Below are 19,227 nucleotides of genomic sequence, written 5' to 3'. Positions count from 1 at the left end.
GTTGCGGGCATATCCCCCAGTGGGAGATGTGCAGGGGGCAGCTGATCGATGTTTCTCTCTCATCGATGTTTCTAACTCTCTGTCTCTCTCCCTTCCTCTCTGTGAAAAATCAATAAAATATATTAAAAAAAAAAAAGAATAGCAGATACTGTTATGATTGATAATAATTGCAGCAAATGGTCTTGATTCCATCCTTATCTACGAGTTGGCAACATGACATCTTGGTTTCCAACGAGGCAGTGGGCTGGGGTCTGTGGGAGGCACCCCAGGTACAAGGAGCTATTCCACAGGGAGTGAGTGGGCAGAGCGGGGACTTACAGAGAAGCTGGATTCTGAAATGACAAAGGTGGGCCCTCGTTTCACTCAGGATTCTTACTGACCACGCCCAGGAATGCTGCAGACTGAGATTACCTGTCCCCAGAAACGCCCAGTAAGACACAACTGCTACACCTAGAAAATTGGGAAGAAATGATTTACTTAAAAAACCAGAAGGCAGCCCAGCCAGGTGGCTCAGTTGGTTGGAGTGTTGTCCATACACCAAAAAGGTTGTGAGTTTGATTCCTGATCTGGGCACATACCTAGGTTGCGGGTTCAGTCCCTGGTTGAGACGCGTATGGTTGAGACAACCAATCGATGTTTCTCTCTCACATCTCTCTCTCCCCCTTTCTCTCTCTCTCAAATCAATACACATATCCTCAAGTGAGGACTAAATCATCCATCAATAAACATCAGGAGGCAGAATCAGTAAGTGGAAGAAAACTGGCGTGAACGTTTGGAGATCTGGATGCTGGGTTTAGCTCAACCACTTTCTGGCCAAATGAGTCTGGGCGTGTGTTTCCACTTCTCTGAGCCTCAATTTCATTACCTGTAACACCAGAGGATAATGTTATCTCCCTCTTGTGTTGTTGAGTGAATTACATAAGATTAAGCATTTAAAGTACTTAGCACACATTCTAAAAAGACAAAAGATAACAAATGCTCGAGGATGTGAAGAAAAGGGAAGGGACCCTTGTGCGCCGTGGGTGGGAATTTAAGTTGGTTCAGCTGCAAGGAAAACAGTATGGAGTTTCCTCACAAAATGAAAAATAGAGCTGCCCTGGGATCCAGCAATTCCACTCTGAGTATCTATCCAGAGGAAATAAAATCACTATTTCAAGGAGATAGCTGCACTCCCAATCATGGCAGCATTATTTACAATAGGCAAAAACATGAAGACAATCTACGCGTCCATCAATGGATGACTGAATAAAGAACACACACGCACACACACACACGAATATTATTCAGCCATAAAAAAAAAAAAGGAAACCCTGCCATTTGTGAAAACATGGATGAATCTTGGGGTGTTATGCTAAGTGAAATAAGAGAAAGGCAAGTGCTATATGATCTCACTTCTATGTGGAATCTGAAAAAGCTGAACTCATAGAAACAGAGTAGAAAGGTGGTTGCCAGGGGCTTGGGGGTGGGGGTGGGGGTGGGGGTGGGGGTGTATGAAGAGATGTTGGTCAAAGGGCACAAACTCCCAGTTAGAGGATGGATAGGTCCTGGAGGCCCAGCGGACCGCACGCTGGTGGTCGCGGATAACCGTGCTGTGTTGTGTACTTGAAATTTGCTGGGAGACTAGGTCTTCCATGTTCTCACAAGCACCACCACGGCCATTTGCAAGGCGAAGGAGGTGTTGGCCTTATGGTGGTCATTATTTTGCAGTGATCACGGGTATCAGCTCCTCCCATGGTACACCTTGAACTTACACAATGTCACGGGTCAATTATATCTCAATGAAGCTTGGCAGGCAGAGAAAGTGCTTAGCTCGGCCTCGGACAGAGTCGGGTGCTGTTGTCTTTAACAGTCCCTTTTCTGTCCTATTATCTGAGGCCAGGGTTTCTCAACCTGGGCAATGCTGACATTTACAGCCAAACAACTCTGTGTGGTGGGGGCTGTCTTGTGCTCTGTGGGTCTCTCCCATTAGGTGCCAGTAGCACCTGCCAGTTTTGATGATGAAAAATGTCTCTAGTCATAGCCAAATGTCTCCTGAGTGGCAAAGCTGACCTCCGTTGAGAACTTCAGGCTGGTCATTCTGTTGGCCTCAGCTTTCATTCATAGATATATATATATATATGCAAATTAGGCTGGGATGCCGTAACAGGTCATAACCGGACAGGAGGAGGTTGTGCACACAGGTGAGGCCCAGAGCAGAGACGGAGACAGAGTCAGGGGGGCCAGTGAGCCCCCGTGCCCCAGCTTGGGCCAGCCCCCCGGAGCCAAAGAGGACACGGACAGGGACAGGGCCAGCCCGCAGCCCCTGCGGCCTAGCACAGGCCCAGAGAGGAGACAGCGGGCCCACCTCCCGCGGAAGCTGCACAGTCCCAGCCGGCTCCCGCGGAAGCGGCAGGCAGCCTACTGCATGCGATATCGCGTGATGGGCTACCAGTTTGTTAATGATTAGGCAAGGCTGAGGCCTTGGACGACGTACTTCCACAGCTCTCACTGGTGGATGCATTTGTTTATTCCCTGTTTAGAAAACCAGGACTAGCTGTGCTGTGCAGGACACGCTGCTTTCCTTCTTACGGTTTTGTCTTAATATCTGAGGGTGCAACTAGCCCCTTCATTATTTTTTCTTGATTATTTTTACCACTTCATGTTTTTCAGATAAACTTTAGTATCATATTTGTCTAGTGACCTCATGTCAATGAATAACATTACATTTATGTGGTAATTTTAGGAAGAGCTAGCAGCTTTATAACATTGGGTCTTAATTTCTGAGATCATTACTTTTTAAAAAAACAGATCTGTTTTTAAAATGTATTTTTATTGATTTCAGAAAGGAAGGGAGAGGGAGCTAGAAATATCAATGACGAGAGAGAATCATTGATCCACTCCCTCTGGCATGTCCCTGACTGGGGATCGAGCCTGCAATCCGGATATGTGCCCTGACCAGGAATTGAACTGTGACCTCCTGGTTCATAGGCCGATGCTCAACTACTGAGCGATGCCGGCTGGGCCAGATCAATACATTTTTAAACAGGTTGTTATTGGTCTGTAGGCTTTTATATGTATGGCGTATGTGCACCAACTCCTCGTGCTACCTGTAGGCCTCTCTCTTGAGTTTTTGTGGCAGACAATAGTATCATCTCTAATAATCATTGAGCCTCTTTTCGAGTAGTCACACTTCGTTTTTCTGGTTTTTATTGCCTTGGGTTTTACTGAGCAGTAGGATCCTAAGTGTTCGCTTACAACAGACGTTCCGTATGACATTAAGGAGATGTGTACTTTCCCCTAGTATCTCACTAAATTCCCTCTGGCATCTACGGAATTGGTATTATATGTATATATTTTTTTCTTTTGACCTATTTCGTGTTGATGTTTGGTTTCCCTTCCGTGTGCATCTTCACTGTGGACTTGGTGCAGTGACCGAGCCTGGCACGCTTCTGAGCAGGGCAGAGCCCCAGGCACATCCCCACCCCACCGGCTTGGGCGAGGACCTGGGGCTGGGTCTCCCCGCTTGAATGAGGCAGGTTTCTTGGGCGGGTGACGTGCACGGCGAATGCTTTCTTTTTTGGCAGTAGGAACGGTCACTAAAGAAAATAAAGCCACAGGCCTGAGATGACAAGCAAACTGCTGTCTTAGCAGCCATCCCCAGAGCCAGGTGCCCTGTGCTGGGAGCCCACCTTCCCCTTTACTCCCTGTCCAGATGGCCCCTCCCTCCTCACTCTCCTTCCAGAAACTTCTTTCTGTCCATCCACCCCCTGCACGTGCAGCTCACGTCTCTTCCACCACGTGGAGCTTGCTGGGTACTTTCCTAGCTGGCTCCCTGGACTCTGGGCCCCATGCAAGGGCCCATGCAAGGGCCCCTTGCAGCAACAACCCCCACTAGAGCATGTCCCCCACTCTCACCCCACCCGCCCCACGTTCTGGGGCCTTCCACGTCCTGGGGCCCTCCCGGCCAGGACCGCAGCCCTCCGAGCCCTCCCCACTGCCCAGACTGCAGCAGCGGGGCCCCAGGTGGAGACTCTCTCCCTTCACCCCTGCCGCCCCACCGCCCATGGGATGAGGCAGGACCCAGGAGCTGGCTGGAGCTGGGTTCCTTTGCCCAGGTCACCTGCCTGGCCCCTGGCTGGCTGCAGCGACCCTGGTGATCCCGCTGTTCCCTCCCACCTGGGTCTCCCAGGGCCTCCTCTCTATGGATCTTGCTTTCTCATAAAATGCTCTACTTGATCGGGGTTTTTATAAAAAACTAGTGGCCCTGCACACAAATCCATACATGAATAGCTTGCTGCTGCCTGTCTCAGCTGGCTGCCCCGCCCAGCGCCACTCATAGTTCGCCACCTCCCATAGCTTGCTGCCCTGCCCTCCTGCTGATCAGTCGTTATGTGTCATGGTGTAACAACCATTTGCATATTACCTTTTTATTCTATAGGATACTTGGCTGCATTCGATTTGTTATTTTACTGAGGATTTTTGTTTTTTCATGAGGGAGGACAGTAATTCTCTTTTGTTAACTTTGTTGGGGTTCCCTTTCCCAGCTTTAAAGAAAGAATCAAAAGACCTTCATCTTGTCTCCATCTTTGCTCCAGAATCCTGACCCTAGCCTGGTGCCCCGTTCCACCAAAGGGTCAGGATAGCAGGCAGGTGGCCCCAAGGGGGCTCTTCCCAGGTAATGCTCTAATCCTACTGGCGCCGGGGAGGATTCTGGGTAATTGACATTTGCCTGAAAAGTCTATGCCTTTCATACAGGTTTCTACGTTTATCACCTCAACATTGTCATCGTATTTTCTTACAGTTTTGAAATAGCACCCATCTGCTTGTACCTGTGTGCCCCGTAGCATTGACGAGACCCCCACCCCAGGGGGCTGAGGGGGATAGTTCTGGCAGGATATGGGGGCCCAGGAGGGAGGAGTCTTGGGGATACCCAGGCTTGGCTGAGCATCTAGGTGGGGGTGGCAGTGACCTGGCCGAGAAGGAACAGGTGTGGCAGGAAGTGGAGAGAAGACTCCCCCACAGACTGAGGGTCACTCTCTGGGCCAACAGAGTGAGGGGCTGGACAGAGGTCCCTGCCCCCTGGCAGGAGGTGGGGGTGCTGGCTGATCCCCCAGGGTGGGCACAGGCAATGTCACCCCCTCCACGGGACCTAAAAAGGATGTCTCCACTGAGCTGATTCAACCAGCCTCGGGCTGGGCCTGGGGCCAGAAGAACCGTGGGCCCCCACCCCCCACCCCAACGTGTAAGGTCCGAGTCAGGAGAACAAATGGGACTCATACACCGGATGTGCCACCATTTAAAGGCGACAAGTCCCCCAACTGAGTATCAGATACAATTCTACCTCTAAGTCCTGGAGGGCAGGGCCAGCATGGACTCAGACCCGACCACCCTGGAGTTCTCGATAGAACCTGTGCCTGGAGTGAGCTGGTCCCTGGCTCTGTGGAGGGTTTGGGGCTACCCCACAACCCCCTTCATCCTCACGTCCCCCCTCCACCCACACCACCCACACCACCCACACCACGCACTCACACCTCCCACATCACCCACAAATGGCCACCAAGACACAGGGAAGAGGCTGTGAGGTCCCTGGAGGGGGCAGGAAGTTCCCGTCTGCAAACACTCGGAGTGTGGTCCGGAAGGGTGGGTGGGCTCGCCCTTAGCCTTGGCCTCCTCCCCACGTGCGAAGGGCTGGGTGGGGCCAGAGCAGGGCCCCCGGCCCAGGGAAGGGAGAAGGGCAGCCGACGCACACAGCACACACACACCACAGAAACATGAGTAGCCCTTGGGTTTTGTTTATTGTTTAATAAACAAACTTTTTTGCACGTCTGGGCGAGTAGATGGGAAAGCCAAAGAGCGCCATTGACATTTTCCACGTTGTTGGGGTTACAAGAAGATCATCACGCCTACTCCTCTCTCAGTTTTGGGGCCGAATTGGTGGTCATGTCGCTGACAGCATCTTAAAGCTTCCCCGTGTGTTTACGTAAACTACACACGACCCCACACACACCGAGGTGCGGTGGGCAGCCGAAGTCCCGACACTCTCAGCAGAACCGGGCGCCCCCACCAAGGAGGGTAGGCGCCGTTCCTGCGGGCGTGAGGACCGAGGCGAGGCACTAACCCTGTTCTGATCTCGCGGGACGGGACGGGAGGGCTGGGCACTGTGGAATCTGGGCGGGGCGGCCACATCAGGTGCTGGTAAGAGAGACTGTCACGTGGGGAGTGAGATGGTCAGGCTCTCAGGGAGGCGTCTGTTGAGGACCCTCCAATGCTCCCACGGCATGTTACCTGCACTGCGCTTGGCTTCGTGGGGACACCGGGTGTCCCCTGCCCTCCCAAGACTGCCCCTCGTCCTGCGGGACCTGCAGCTCCCTGCACGCTGCCTGGCACTCGGCAGGTGCTTGGAAATGCTTCCTGATTGAATGAATGGTGGATGGATGGGTGGACCGCGATGAGGAGTGGGTCAAGGATAAATGGGGGGACGTCTCTTCCTTGTCACCGGGGGACAAGGCTGTTCTCCACAGCCTGGAGATCGAAAAGGGGGCGCAGAGAATTTGATCATGTCATCCAATCTCAGAATTTCAAGTTTGGGGAATCTGAGGATCAGAACCGGTAGTTGACTCGATCAAGGTCTCACGTGAGAGAGGCCAGGCGGGTGCCGGACACCCACCCGACACATGCCAACCGTTCTGGTTTTTTTTTTTTGTCTTTTTGAAGTTTTTAAGACACACTCAAAATGAGATGTTGACTCAAATGACTTGTGGGGAGAAGGAAGGACTGGGGGGAGGGGTTATCAGAGATGGGAGGCCCGGAAGCCAGGGGATGAGGGTGAGGGAGGGGAGGGGCAGGAGCGCAGCAACAGGAGCCCGGGGGTGGGAGGGGCCTTGGCGGTGGTAACAGGGTTTGGGGTTGAGGGGGAACTGTGGGGAGGCAGGAGAGGAAGGGCAGGTTTAAAGTGGGGAGGGGTTTGACGGGGAAGGTGATGGGAGTTTGGGGTGACATCGCCTGTCAGGGACGAGGTGACCAGGGTGGCATTTTGGGGCTAGGATGAGGAGGAACTGGGAGTGGGACATCAGGTTTAGGGGGAAATGACAGGCTTGGAACCAGAATGACAAGGGACTTGGCGGTGGTTGAGTGGGTGGGGGTGACAAGGTTGATGGTTGAGTGATGACGGTGACGCATGTGGTGATCTGAATGACCGTGATGAAGGTGATGATGACTTGAAGCAAGGTAAACACGTCAGTAATACTCAACAAAGCTCAGAGTATTGATTCCTACCCAAATAACTTAAGAAGCAAAATAGTCCTGTCTGGTACCCAAGGACTGTTTAGCTGCCCAACCCGAGGAGCTGGGGAGCTAGACAGAACTCTGTCCCATCTCCATTTTTTTTCCCCCCAACAAAAATAGATGCTCTTCTTAAAAAAGTCAAGTTCATGATTCAGAAACTGGCTAGGTCTTTCAGGATCTGAGCGTTACTAACTCGGCAACACAAATGAACTGCATAGCCATGTAGGCCAGGCCTGGTACTACTTCGGCCACAGAACTAGAAAACGCCCCACCAGGGACAGGTTCACTAACCCCTGCGAACACCTAGCGGAGGGCCGTGTTGCTGCTCAGACTTCGCCAGGGGCACTTGCGGTTCACCTGCATTTCCATTTTAAGAAATATGGCTAATCTACAGGGGGAAGGGGCGTAGAGTATTGGAGATTTTGGTGGGTGGGGGTTGCCCGAGAGGCAACTCCAAGGCGACGTATTGTGACTCAAAGCGGCTAATCATTCCCAAATGGAAAGTGAGCCAGGAGGCTCCCCACTTTGAAAACTGCACTTAGGGGTGATTTCAGGACGCCAAGTGGGCATCGGAATAGACCAAAACATGCGGACCCGGGGATGGGACCGAGTCTCCACGCGATCCTCATGGGAGGGTCGGGAGCTGTTTTGGTTCATCCCCCATCGTTCCTAATTCAGAGTTTAAGACAAGAGAGGACCTTGATGGTCACTGGGGTCAAGCCCCTCCCTCACGGGGGGCGAAATGGTGGGCTCGCTAAGGGTGACGCAGCGAGTTAGTGGCAGGGCTGGGACGAGGTCCCGGCCCCCCAGCAGCCAACCCGGGGTTTTCTCTCTGCCTGACACATGGCCGCTGCACTCTGCAAAATCCTCAACTCCATCACAAAGATCTAAGGACTGCGATGTTGAACTTGAAGTGAGTGCGAGTCGGATGTGGCGTGTGAGAATTAACGAACGAAAGGGGTCTTAGCCCAGGTCACAGTGGTTGGTCATGCAAGAATACGTTACAAGGACCCTGTGGCCGAGGCCCCTCGGGGAGGGACGTCGACACACCGAGTCCTGGTCCAGTTGCCTTGTTTTTTTTTTGTCTTTTTTTATTTTATGCTAAAATTTAAAGTTTAGAACGACATGCTACTTATCTTACTCGTTTAAAGATTAAATTCTTATTCTTATTCTTAGGCATGCATTGGGAAAGAGGGGGGAGGGTGGCCTTCATCATTGCATTGAGCGCATTGCATTGGTCACACAGTAGAGGCACAAAGAATAACACAGCGAAGCGTAGCGCGTTCACCAGGTCTGACACGAGCGCGAGCAAATTCGCCCACCAAGGTTAGAACCGACCGCATCAGGTGAGCTCTGCGGGGACCCCGAGGATGGAGGGGGCGGGGTAGAATAGTGGGGGCTCTGCCTAGATCTCTGCTTAGATCTCCTCGTCGCTAGCCTCCTTGAAGGTGGTCATGTCGATCTTGTCGGGGAAGATGATGTTGACGGCCATGTCCTCCCCGCTGTTGTAGCGCAGCAGCAGCTTCTTCTTCTTGTTCAGCATGCGGTTGTAGCGCAGGTTGGCAATCCAGGCCTCACACTTGTTGAGGAAGACGATGCTCAGGGTGCCCAGCACCACCAGACCGGTCAGCACGCCCAGGATGGTGAAGCAGATGGCCTGGCCCTCGGAGAGGAGCGGGGTGTCCTTTTTGACCTCCCTCATGGCCACCTTTAGGATGTGGTGCTCGGGCTGCCCCACGGGCAGCTCGTGCACCCCGGGGGTCACGCGGTAGGCCAGCCCGGGCCCGTTGGGCACACGGGTGCCCTGCTGGGAGCTCGCCGCGCGCTTCTTGCCGCAGAGGGGACCTGTGAACTGGGGCCGGCACCGACACTCGAACCTCACCTGGGAGTGCTGCAGGCAGGTGCCCCCGTTCAGGCACGGTTCGGAGGCACAGTTGGTCACGGAGCGACTGCAGGTTTTGTCCACGAAGCCGGGGGGGCAGCGGCAGCGGAAGTCGCCCCCAATGTCGGTGCAGGTGCCTTGGTTCTCGCACGGGTTGGAGGTACAGCTGTTGACCACGATCTCGCAAAAATTGCCCGAGAAGCCAGGGGGGCACAGGCAGGAGGCATACGAGGCCTGGCCATCATCGTCCACGCAGGAGCCGCCGTGCTGGCAGGGGGAACTGCAATACAGAAGGGGACAAGGCAAAGGTCCCCTGGGGGGTGGGCTGGGACAGTGGTGCTGCGGGCAAATGCTCAGAACACAGGAGGGGAGTGAGTGATGCCAGCCAGGGGTGCTGGGGAGGCGGCGGGCACTGGGACCCCTGCCTACGAGGGCCTCTGGTGTCCGAGGCAGCCGCCCACCGGGTGGGGCGTGCCCCTCACCCCCACCTGGAGCACACCGACCTCCCGGATGCCCATCTCTCTCCTACCAGAGGTCTGCCAGTGAGTCCCTGGACTGGTGGGGGAAACTGAGGCTGAGAGAGGCAAAGTTAGTGATAAGGCAGGGCTGGAGGGAGCCCCCTCCTCTAGCTTGGTTCCCTACGCCCCCAACGCCGAGCCACACAGGGCGTCCCTGACGGTCTCCCCCGCCCCCCATCACCACCCCATTATTATTTTTACTTTTATTTTCAGCGGAGCGAGCCTGCAGCCCATTGTGCAGAAACCCTTGGGGACCCTCCGAGTGAAAGAAATACGCGGTCTGTCTCTGCGCCGCTGCCGCTGGTTAATAGTGGCTCATTCACCCAAGTGCAGCTTGCAGACCGAAGCTGTTTGCTCCAAGCGGAGCGCACGGAGCATTTAACGTAAGTGCTTCTAAACGAGCGGGCCCTTTGTCATCTGATAAATGCCGAAACTCCAGGGAAGAAAGGGGCGGTGGGCGCGAGAAAGCCGCGTCGCCCCTCAGAGGAGGGCGGCATAGGAGCGGGGCTCTGAAGGAATTTCAAGGACCCCGGGCTGGATTTTGTTAGAGAGAAAAGCAAAATATTTTAAAGGGCTGGCTCTGAATGTTCCCTTCTCTCCGATAAGCCGGCACGGTGTGCGATGTCGCCCCTGCCCTCGGAGTCCTGATCTTTCCATGCCTCACATGTGCCTGCTTGTGGCTCCAGCCAGTCCGCGTCCTCCACACCACCCTGCAATGCCAGGTCAGGAGGCGCTGGTGTGGCAGGGCAGCCCCTGGGCCAGGGGCTAGGGGTCCCAGGTGGAATTCTCGCTGCTGTCAAGATCTCTCCTAGCCTCCCTTTTAGCCCCCTCCGTGCAGCTATGCACATAAGGACCAGAGGGGGGGCTGTGGGGAACCCTGCTCAGGGAGGCACAGGACCGACCAGTGGCCATTCTGCCTCGGTGCCCACTGCCCAGGATCCCAGGGCTCCCTCCCTACTCAGGGTAGCTGAGAGGTGGACCCCAGCCCCTGGCCCTTATGGCTTGTCCTCCCCATCCCGCCCCCGCCCCTCCCTGTGCTGGCCCACAGCCCCCTCCCCCCTCAGCCAGGCAGCCTCCTCCTGAGACACCCCCAGCAAACCCACCTGCAGAGCTGCCCAGCCCCTAAAACCACCCCCTGAAGTAGGTGTGTGGGTTTCACAAAAACAGCCTAGGGCCCTGCGGAACTGATCTCTCCCCCCACCCCGCCCCACCAGTCGCCTGTAGAAAATTATGCAGCTCCAAGCTCCGAGCTCCATCCCAATCTACTGTCATTCACACACGGGACCCGGGGAGGGCAGGGGAATATGAAATCGCCTTCGGGATCATTTGAAGAAATTATGGAAATGACACTTCCTCTGATGGAGGGCGGCCCCCCACGGGGCTGCAGACTTGCTGGTCTTTTGTCAGGCGCCAGGTCTCACTGGCTGAGGCTGAAAGGGGCTTTAGGGGCGAGAAGGGGAATCAGAGGCCGCATTCATCAGAGCCCAGGTAACGGGAGGAATATTTACCCGTTGACCTCGCAGGGCCCGTCCTTCTTCTGGCAGTTCTCTCCCGAGAAGCCAGGGGCACAGGTGCACTGGTAGTGGCCCTTCTGCATGGTGGTGCACGTGCCGTTGTTAGCGCAGGGGTTCGAGGTGCAAGCCCGCATGTCTGGGGGAGGGGAGAGAACATCAGACCAGGGAGGGGAAGGGGGACAGAGGCAGGAAGACACACCTCCAACTGGTCGAGAGAGGGACCCCAGCTAGGCTGCCTCCCTGTCTCTGCCTGTGGCCACTGCCAACGGTCACTGAGTGGGGTCCTGAGGAAGAGGTGTAGGGACCCCCCCAAAAATATTCCTGAACAGCTTAGGGAGCTGGAGGAGGGCCCTTGTGTTCGGTCACAGGGACAGAAAGTCACAGCTGCTCCCTGCCACTCCACCCAGATCACCTCTCCCCTTTTCTGGGGAACCAAGTCACCCCTCAGTCCAGCATCATCACCTTCACGACAGACACCTTCCTCCCCTAAAAGCGCACTGAGCTCCCCATGCCTGCCTCCTCCAGGCAGCTTTGCACACCCAACTCTTCGTGGTTTTTTTTTGTGTGTGTGTGTGTGTTTTGGGGGGTGGCTGCCACTTGGGGGACTAGTACAGCCCAACCGTTAGAAACACCAGAGGCCCTTTGTGCCGGCTCATCCCCAGGGGCAGGGGGGAAATGGAGATGTGATTTAGCCCAGCCCTGCCTCCTCCTCCAGGTGGTCTCTGCGCGCAGGTTCTGAACTAAGGGGGCCCAAGATGAAAAGGCTGGCTCTTTTGAAGGCAGCAAGATGAGAACTATCGAGCCCTCTCCCGTCAGCGTGCGTTTCCATGAACACGGGTACGTTCCCACCGCCTTTCGACACCTCCCGTCACGCACACTTCATTATCCCGGCTCAGCGAGCCCAGGACGCGCCGAACAAAGGGGCCCGGGTCAGGGGCTCTCAGACAGTGCGGCCCCCAGACCCCCGCCTGCCCGGGAGGGGCCGTCCTGTGCCCACCTCCCGCCAGCTGCGGAGGTCAACCCCTCCCTCCCCGCTCCGTGCCTCACTTTCTCCACGTATAAAAGGAGGGGCTCTCGCTGGTGGGTCTCCGAGGGACCTTTTTTTAGCTTTGATTTTCTACCAAATAGAAAGCCAGAGACACAGCGAGTTAGTTAAGGCAGATGGTGGGGAGGGGTCTACACATGGACAGATTCCCCCTCTGTTACAAAGACCGCTCCCTGGCGGAGGGGAGATGGCAAGCAATCAATAGAGAAAGGCCTGGACGCCATGCTGATGGCCTATCCCGAGCCCACCAGGCGTTCCTGGGAGCCCAGCTGGGAGCGAGGCAACATAAAGAGGATTTATCATTAAGGAGGGAGGGCCCCAGCACAGCCTGAGCCCGTGAGCCTGGCGGCCGGCTCCTTCCTCGGCCTCTGCTCAGGGCTCGGCGGCCAGCTGGGAGCCTGAAATATAGGCTGAAGGGCGGTGACGACCCTACCTACTCCTGTCCCCTCAGTGGCAAGCCTCCTGAGCAGAGGCCGAGCCCACCTTTGCCCAAGGAGCAGGCTGCCCGTGGGGGAGGGGAGCCGGGCCTACGTAGGGGCAGGGGCAGGGGCAGGGGCAGGGGCAGCAGCTGCGCTGCCTGCGACTGACTGACCGTGACAGTGACAGCCTGAAAGACCAGGGGAAAAGGGGAAAAGGGAGAGGGCCCTCCATTGCCCGGCAGGCCGCTTCCCCTGGACCCAGCGTCCTAAGCTGAGAGCCTCTGTCAACCCAGGGAGGGGGGGACCTTGGTCTGGAAACCCCGTGGGGAGTCCCGGGCTCAGATACCCAACTGGGTGGGCTCCAGGCTGAATGCCTAATCCTAGATGGTGATGTCTCTGGGATCCTCTGGTCCCCAGTTAGAGCTCCGGGGAGGGCGCGGTGGGAGGGGCAGCAGAGCTGCAGGCCTGCGCATGAGTCAGCGGCTGATAAAACTGCGCCATAGCAGTGGGGGGGGGGGGGGGGGGGAGCTTCAAGGACCCAAGACACGGGTGGGGGGGTGCTTGATTTTGAAAACTAGCTGCTCTTCCGTTTCCCCTAAGGGAGGGCATTAGAAAAGGCCCAGGTGAGAATGAATCCTGAGCAAACCCTTTGGCTTCTCTGAGCCTCAGTTTCCCTATTAGTCTCCGCTAACGTTGGGCACCAGGGGACCGAGGCCCTGCCTAGGCTGCGGGAGTTTTCTCGAGGACTTCGTCTGCCCAGGTTTCCAGGCAGGTTTTGCCCAGTGAGAACGGGCTCAGAGGAACATGTGCGGCCTGAAAACGCAGCCAGCTCCCCATCGCTCGGGGTAATGGGGGACAAAGATTGCATAAATTAATGAAATCAATAGGTAACACCCATCCATCCTTTAACCTCTTCTCAGCCTTGCCCGGGCCCCCCTCCACCTTAGTTCTTCTGTCCCAGCCCCCAGCCCTGACCCCGGGGGGGGGGGGGGGAGCGGCCTCAGCCTCTGCTGCCCATCCCTCAGCGCTGGTCCCCGCCCCTCCCCTGTGCCCCTGTTGTTTGTTTGCTTGCTTTCGGCAGCTCTTCATAACAGTCTCCAGTGCGGACCTGTTGGAGTTTTCTTGCTGCGTCACACACACCCCTGTCCTTCCTACTCCCCAAGCTTCAGTGACCGGGGCAGGCCTGTGGTCCCCACCCGCTCAGCTCTGTGTGGTGTGTGCTTACTTTGGGATTGTTTACTCCACAGGCAGCCCCCCGACACCCTACCCCAGGGCATCCTCTGGGTGCAGGGTGCAGAGGGAGCAAAATCACGTCCCTTACCTGTGAGGAGGCTCCTGCCACCATCCATGGGGAAGTGTGTACACAGGGCATTACCACACAGGGCATCAGGCGTGTTAGAAAAAGGTGGGAGGGGGAGGACAGGGGTGAGGGTGGGGGAGGGCAGGGGGAGTGCCCACCTATGTCGCAGTAGTGCCCGTCCCAGCCTTCGTTGCAAGTGCACTGCCAGGGTTCGTCGCAGAATCCGTGAACACAGCCAGGAAAGGGCATGCATTCGTTACACTGGGGTCCCTGCCAGCCAGGGTGGCACCTGCAGGGGGCGGGGAGAGTACATTTGAGGATGGGCAGGGGTGACATGGGAGCGGGGCTGCTTTCTGCGTACAAGGGCCTTAGGGGTCTTTGCACAGTGCCAGGCCAGAGGGTCCCAGGAAGCAAACACCAGTCACCTGAATGGAAAAGCTTCAGCAGAGGGGCCGTCTGAGGAGCAGGCAGAGGGGCCCTGGGAGGCCAGAGCGTGCTGCGTGCTGCGTTTTGCTGCAGTGGCCCGCAGAGGTGTGTCATCATCAGAAGCTATGGCTGTGCCCCACCCCCTGCCGTCCTCCCCCCCCCCCCAGTTTCCTGCGGGGGTGATGGTGACGAAGCTGTTTTTTTGCAGCCCAGTGGCCAAGCCCCTTACCCCCTTTTTTTCTGCCTGACACCATGACTCCCCTGGATTCTGCCCTAGCCCCCCACAAGGTGCCTCAGGGGAGCACTCCATTACCTGCAAACATTGTCCTCGGTGCAGAATCCATAGTGGCGGTTGCAGGGTGGGAAGCATTCAGCTCCTGAGGCACAAGAAAGGTGACACCATTCATCTCACCAGGCCCCAAAGGCCACAGCAAGGAGGCACACACCCTCTGTGGTCCTACCGGCCTGGCACACAGTAGGTCCTTCCCATCAACCCACCCAGGAAAAGCTCTCTACCATGTTCCTGCTTAAGGAGTGACCACAGACCGTTGCTTTATTCTCACCAGCAGGTCAGACATCTCATTTCCCTCCAAACAAAGTGTGAGACCTCAAGCCCTGAAACTGGGGGAGGGGGAGGTGGGTGGACAGGCTTTGACCCCTGGGCACTCAGGCAGACCCTCAGTTTTGCTAAGTGGGCTGGAGGGGGAGCAGATTTTGAGGTATTCATCTCCGGGGAAAGCCAGGCAGGTTCACCTGGCAGCTCACAGGTAAGGCATCTGGATATTTGTGAAGGTTCATCCCAGTGAAGCCAGGAACCCAAGTCAGGGTCCCCTCCAACTTCCCCTGCCCCACACTCGTCATCGGGGAAAAAAAAACTGCGCCACAGCTTTGCAGAGCTTGACTGCAATCGATCCTGACCCTATTTAAAGATTCTGACGTCTTCATAGGCGCCTACTGTGTGCATTTATGTCAACCTGCACCCCAGCTTTCCAGACAGCCCCCTCCCCCATGCCCACCGGTGCAGTGGGGCGGGGGCCCTGCGGGAGGGGCCACTCTCGCTGTCAGAGGCAGATGGCCGCTGAAGGCAGAAGTGTCGCATCCCCTCACCTAGAGAAACCACGCAGCAGGGCCCAGGCCGGGCTCCTGGTTGGGAATTTGGGGCTGTGATGGCAAAGTCACCCCCGCTGCCCCCACAGACCTGTACCCCGATGCACGCACAAAGACCCCCAAAGTTGCACCCCAGAGCCTTTTCACAGGTCTCCCAGCATCACCTCATTTCTCCTACCTCTTGTCTCAGCGCACCGACACCCCTCCGAGCACCACTTTTGTGAGGCGGGAAGGGGCTGGGGTCCCACACCTCCCCCGCCCCCCCGGGTCCCCCAGGGCCAGGCTTGGCGCGCAAGGGGGGCGGAGAGGGCGAGGCAGGTACCGCGCGCGGGGGCTTAGGGTTAGGCGGGACGGGCGGGAATTCGGGCGCATGGGACGGGGCGTGCAGGGCACTGGGCGGCCGGGGGGCGTCGCAGGCTTCCCCAGAGGGGGCGCGAGCCGAGCCGCCGGGGGCACTCACCATGGGCATGGTGGCCGAAGGCCAGCAGGAGCAGCAGGACGCGCTGGAGGGCTGCGGTCGCGGTCATCGCGGGGCGGCCGGGGTCGCGGTCCCGGGAGAGGCGCGGGCGCGGGTCCGGGTCCGGGCGCCGCACTGGGCTTCTGGTTGCGGATGCGAAAGGGGGCGCGGGAGCGCTGTGAGGGGAAAGCCAGGGCTGCACCCGGCTCCGCGTTGCGCTCTCCAATGCCGCCGCCGCCGAGCTGCCGCCGCTGCCGCGCGCACCGCCCTTTTCGTACCGTCGCCCCCCCGCCCCCCCGCGGCCCCCGCCCCCCGCCCCCGCCTCCGCGCGCACGGGGCCGGCGCCGGCCAGTCCCGGTGACCCCCCGCCCCTCCCGGGGCCGCCCCCCACCTCTGCCGCGTCCCGGAAACCCGCTCGCGCACGAGGCGCACTCTTGGCTAGACGGGCACAGGTACCCCGTGCGCGTGGAGCACACGTTCCCCACACAGGACGGCGCAGAGGCGCGCACCGCCGGGCCGCTGGGCACAGGTCCCAGGACCGGCCGGGGTCCGCCGCAGCCCCCAGGACGGCGCTCGGACGCGCTCCGAATACAGACACACGCACCCCGTCACCAAAACACTCACATCGCCAAGGTCCCGAGCACGCAGGCCAGGGTGCGCACGGCCAGAAAAACACACGCACACGCTACAGATGAACTACGCACCTAGAAAAACCCTCGTGACGAGCCCTCAGACCCCTGACCACAAAGACGCGGGGAAACGCAGACACCCACTGCAACCCAGACACAGCCTACCTCACACTCACGCCGCGACACAAGTGCCCGTTATGGAAACAGCGGGGAGTGCCACTTGCCCAGTCATGGGCACGGAGAGAGGCCCGCGCACATACGGTTATGAAACCCTGGGCCCGGCCGTCCACACGGAGGCACGTTCCGAGCCACGTGCACACCTGAACATGCGAGCCCCTTGTAAACATGCTGACGCCGAGCACATGTTCAATTACCTGCACCCCCCCCCCCCACACACACACACACCTGCATACGCAGTCAGGGCCTCGGTCGGGGCCTTAGTCGTGACGAAGCAGATTTCACACACTTGCACAGCCACACATCTGATATTCACAAACACACAACACCCAGGCCCCAGAACTTACCATCCACTGGCTCTTGGTTACACACTCACCTAAACACACTTACACAGTCACCCAGCACACACGCTCACACCAATCTTTGCTCCCAGTGACGTGTGTGGGCAAGCTCACACGGTTGCTCTTCTCCCACGCACAGATACACACCAGGCACCCAGCACACGTTCCAGGCCCCCGGAAGCAGGGCGGGGGGGGGGGGGGGGGGGGGGGGGGACTCCGGAGAGGGCCTTTAGGGGCTTGGGCTGGGGGGTTGGGACCCCACCACAGACCTTCCTTCTGCAAAGAGCTCCTGGGGAAAGCCGGCCTGGGCCTTCAGCCTGACCCTCGGCAGGGCAGCCTCCTGCTCCCTGTGGGGATGTGGGAGGTACAGGGCAGTTTCGGAGCTGCAGTGGGGGCGGGAGGAAGGGGATTGGAGGTGTGTAGGAGGTCAGGATCTTCAGGGGTCCTTTGTGTACCCTGCATTTGCATAGGTTCATTTACATACAGATCCAGGTGCGGTGCTCACTCAGGTCACACCCTCCCCTGCATCTTGGCCTCCCCTTTCCCACATTGCTGATGGGGGGGCGGGGGAGGGGGGGGGCGATCTTTGTCACTTTGAACCTTGGGGTGGGGCCTTGGCCTTCCAGCCATCTCCCCAGGACCTGGAAGGTTTGAGGACACACTTGCTGACCTGAGGATCCACGGGGTGGGGAGTCAGGTCCAGGTGAGCCCCCAGCACCCGGGTCCTAAGGCCCTATGTCTGAACTGGGGTGGAGACTCTGGCTCTTTCTTGGTCGGCTTTCCAGAAGCTGGAGGGAAGCCCTCACCACCTTGGAGAAGGTGCCCCTTCCCTGGTGTTCTCTGCTGAAGACCCAGAAAGCAGGGGGGGGGGCACTGGGGTACCCACTGCATGCCCCTGCCTTTCTGTTATTCCCAACTCCCATGGCCCCTTCTCAAGGGAAGAAACGGAGTCCAGAGATGGAAAGTGTTTTGCCCAAGGCCCCTGGCTCAGTGAGAGTGGCCGGAGGCCCAGGCCTCGAGGCCCACCTGTCCACTGCACAGAAATGGCCGTAGCTTCCCCACTATCCCCTTCCTCCCCCCCCACCCCCCCACCTCTCTTCCCTCTGGGGACCCTGACCTCAGCCTCCAAAATTATCCTACCCAGTTCAGCGGGCAGCTCCAGAAGGCTGGGTCTCAGCCAGAAGCTAAGGAGGGGCGAGGGACCTCAGGCTCCACAGCCCCCCCCGCCTTTCAGATCTAGTCATGAGGTGTGGTGTGGGCTGCACCGAGCACCAAGGGGGGCTCCAGAGGCCATCAGTGCACCCCCACCAGGACCCCTGCTTTCTCACCGCCACCCTCCCAGTTTTGGAAAGGGAAGGAGGCCTGGGCAGTGGTGTCCAAATGCCACAGGCTCGGCTGGAAAGGGCATTCCCTTGGCTGGCTGGCACCTGCTTGCTAACCCCAGCTCCATCCCCTGACTGCTGAGGGCCCTGGGCCAGTCACTGCCCCTCAGAGCCCAGTTTCCTTGTCTAGAAACAGGGAAGCCACCGTTGTCACCAAAGGGAACGGGGGTTCTCGGGAGTAGAAAACCACTGTACTTACAAGGCCTGGCCCCTTCCTGCCCTTCTTCCAACAGCTGCCACCGGCCTCCGCCCAGGCGGCTGCAGGGAGCTGGAGGAGGGGCGGGGCTTTCGGAGGGCCTCTCCCCGAGCCCCCTGCCGGGCTGCCCTGAGGAGGGGGCCTCCGCCCCGCGGGACCTGGGAGCCTGCCGCTTTCTGTGGCTTTGCTCTGGTGTCAATAAAGCGTTTGTAAATTCAGGAGACCAGAGGTTTCTTTTCAGCGAGCAGACAAGAAAAGGGGTAGCTCAGCGGCGGTGGGGAGGAGAGGTTCGTGATTGTCACAGGCTTCAAGGCTGCACAGAAAGCAGGAAAATGCCAATGGGGTCCCTTGGGGAGAAGTCGGCACCGTCTGCTGTTTGCAAGCAGACCCTGGGGCTGGGGAGTGCAGGGCTGGAGGAGTCAGGACAGACAGATGCTGCTCTATCTGTCCCCTCCCCACGCCCCTCCCCTCCCCACCCCTCGCTCCCCCTCCCCTCCCCTCCCCTCCTTTCCTCTCTGCTCCAAAGTACAAACCTCTGGGACCCCAGGAGGAGCAGGTAGCCCCCACCCTC

At 57.9% G+C, this 19,227-nt stretch overlaps 1 protein-coding gene across 1 annotated transcript; it reads right to left on the bottom strand.

The window, feature by feature from the left end:
- Positions 1–8,361: 8,361 nt before the first annotated feature.
- Positions 8,362–17,190, bottom strand: DLK1 (delta like non-canonical Notch ligand 1). The gene is made up of 6 exons (XM_081099155.1): positions 17,085–17,190; positions 15,935–16,074; positions 14,681–14,744; positions 14,100–14,230; positions 11,172–11,313; positions 8,362–9,425 (listed from the first exon to the last, which is right to left on the bottom strand). The coding sequence occupies exons 2-6, from the start codon at positions 15,999–16,001 to the stop codon at positions 8,681–8,683; spliced, it is 1,149 nt and encodes a 382-aa protein (XP_080955281.1). The 5' UTR covers positions 16,002–16,074; positions 17,085–17,190; the 3' UTR covers positions 8,362–8,680.
- Positions 17,191–19,227: the final 2,037 nt, after the last annotated feature.

The sequence above is a fragment of the Myotis nattereri genome, assembly GCF_964212035.1.
Source record: "Myotis nattereri genome assembly, chromosome: 1".
NCBI classification, from domain to species: domain Eukaryota; kingdom Metazoa; phylum Chordata; class Mammalia; order Chiroptera; family Vespertilionidae; genus Myotis; species Myotis nattereri.
This window is presented reverse-complemented; position numbering and strand designations above follow the sequence as displayed.

Excerpts from the sequence above, each read along its gene's own strand:
- DLK1 (XM_081099155.1), bottom strand. The coding sequence starts at position 16,001 with ATGACCGCGACCGCAGCCCTCCAGCGCGTCCTGCTGCTCCTGCTGGCC. Across the intron at positions 11,314-14,099 it reads CGGGCACTACTGCGACATAG|ACATGCGGGCTTGCACCTCG; the intron begins GTGGGCACTCCC and ends CCCCTCCCCCAG. Across the intron at positions 9,426-11,171 it reads GGGCCCTGCGAGGTCAACGG|TTCCCCCTGCCAGCACGGCG; the intron begins GTAAATATTCCT and ends TCTGTATTGCAG.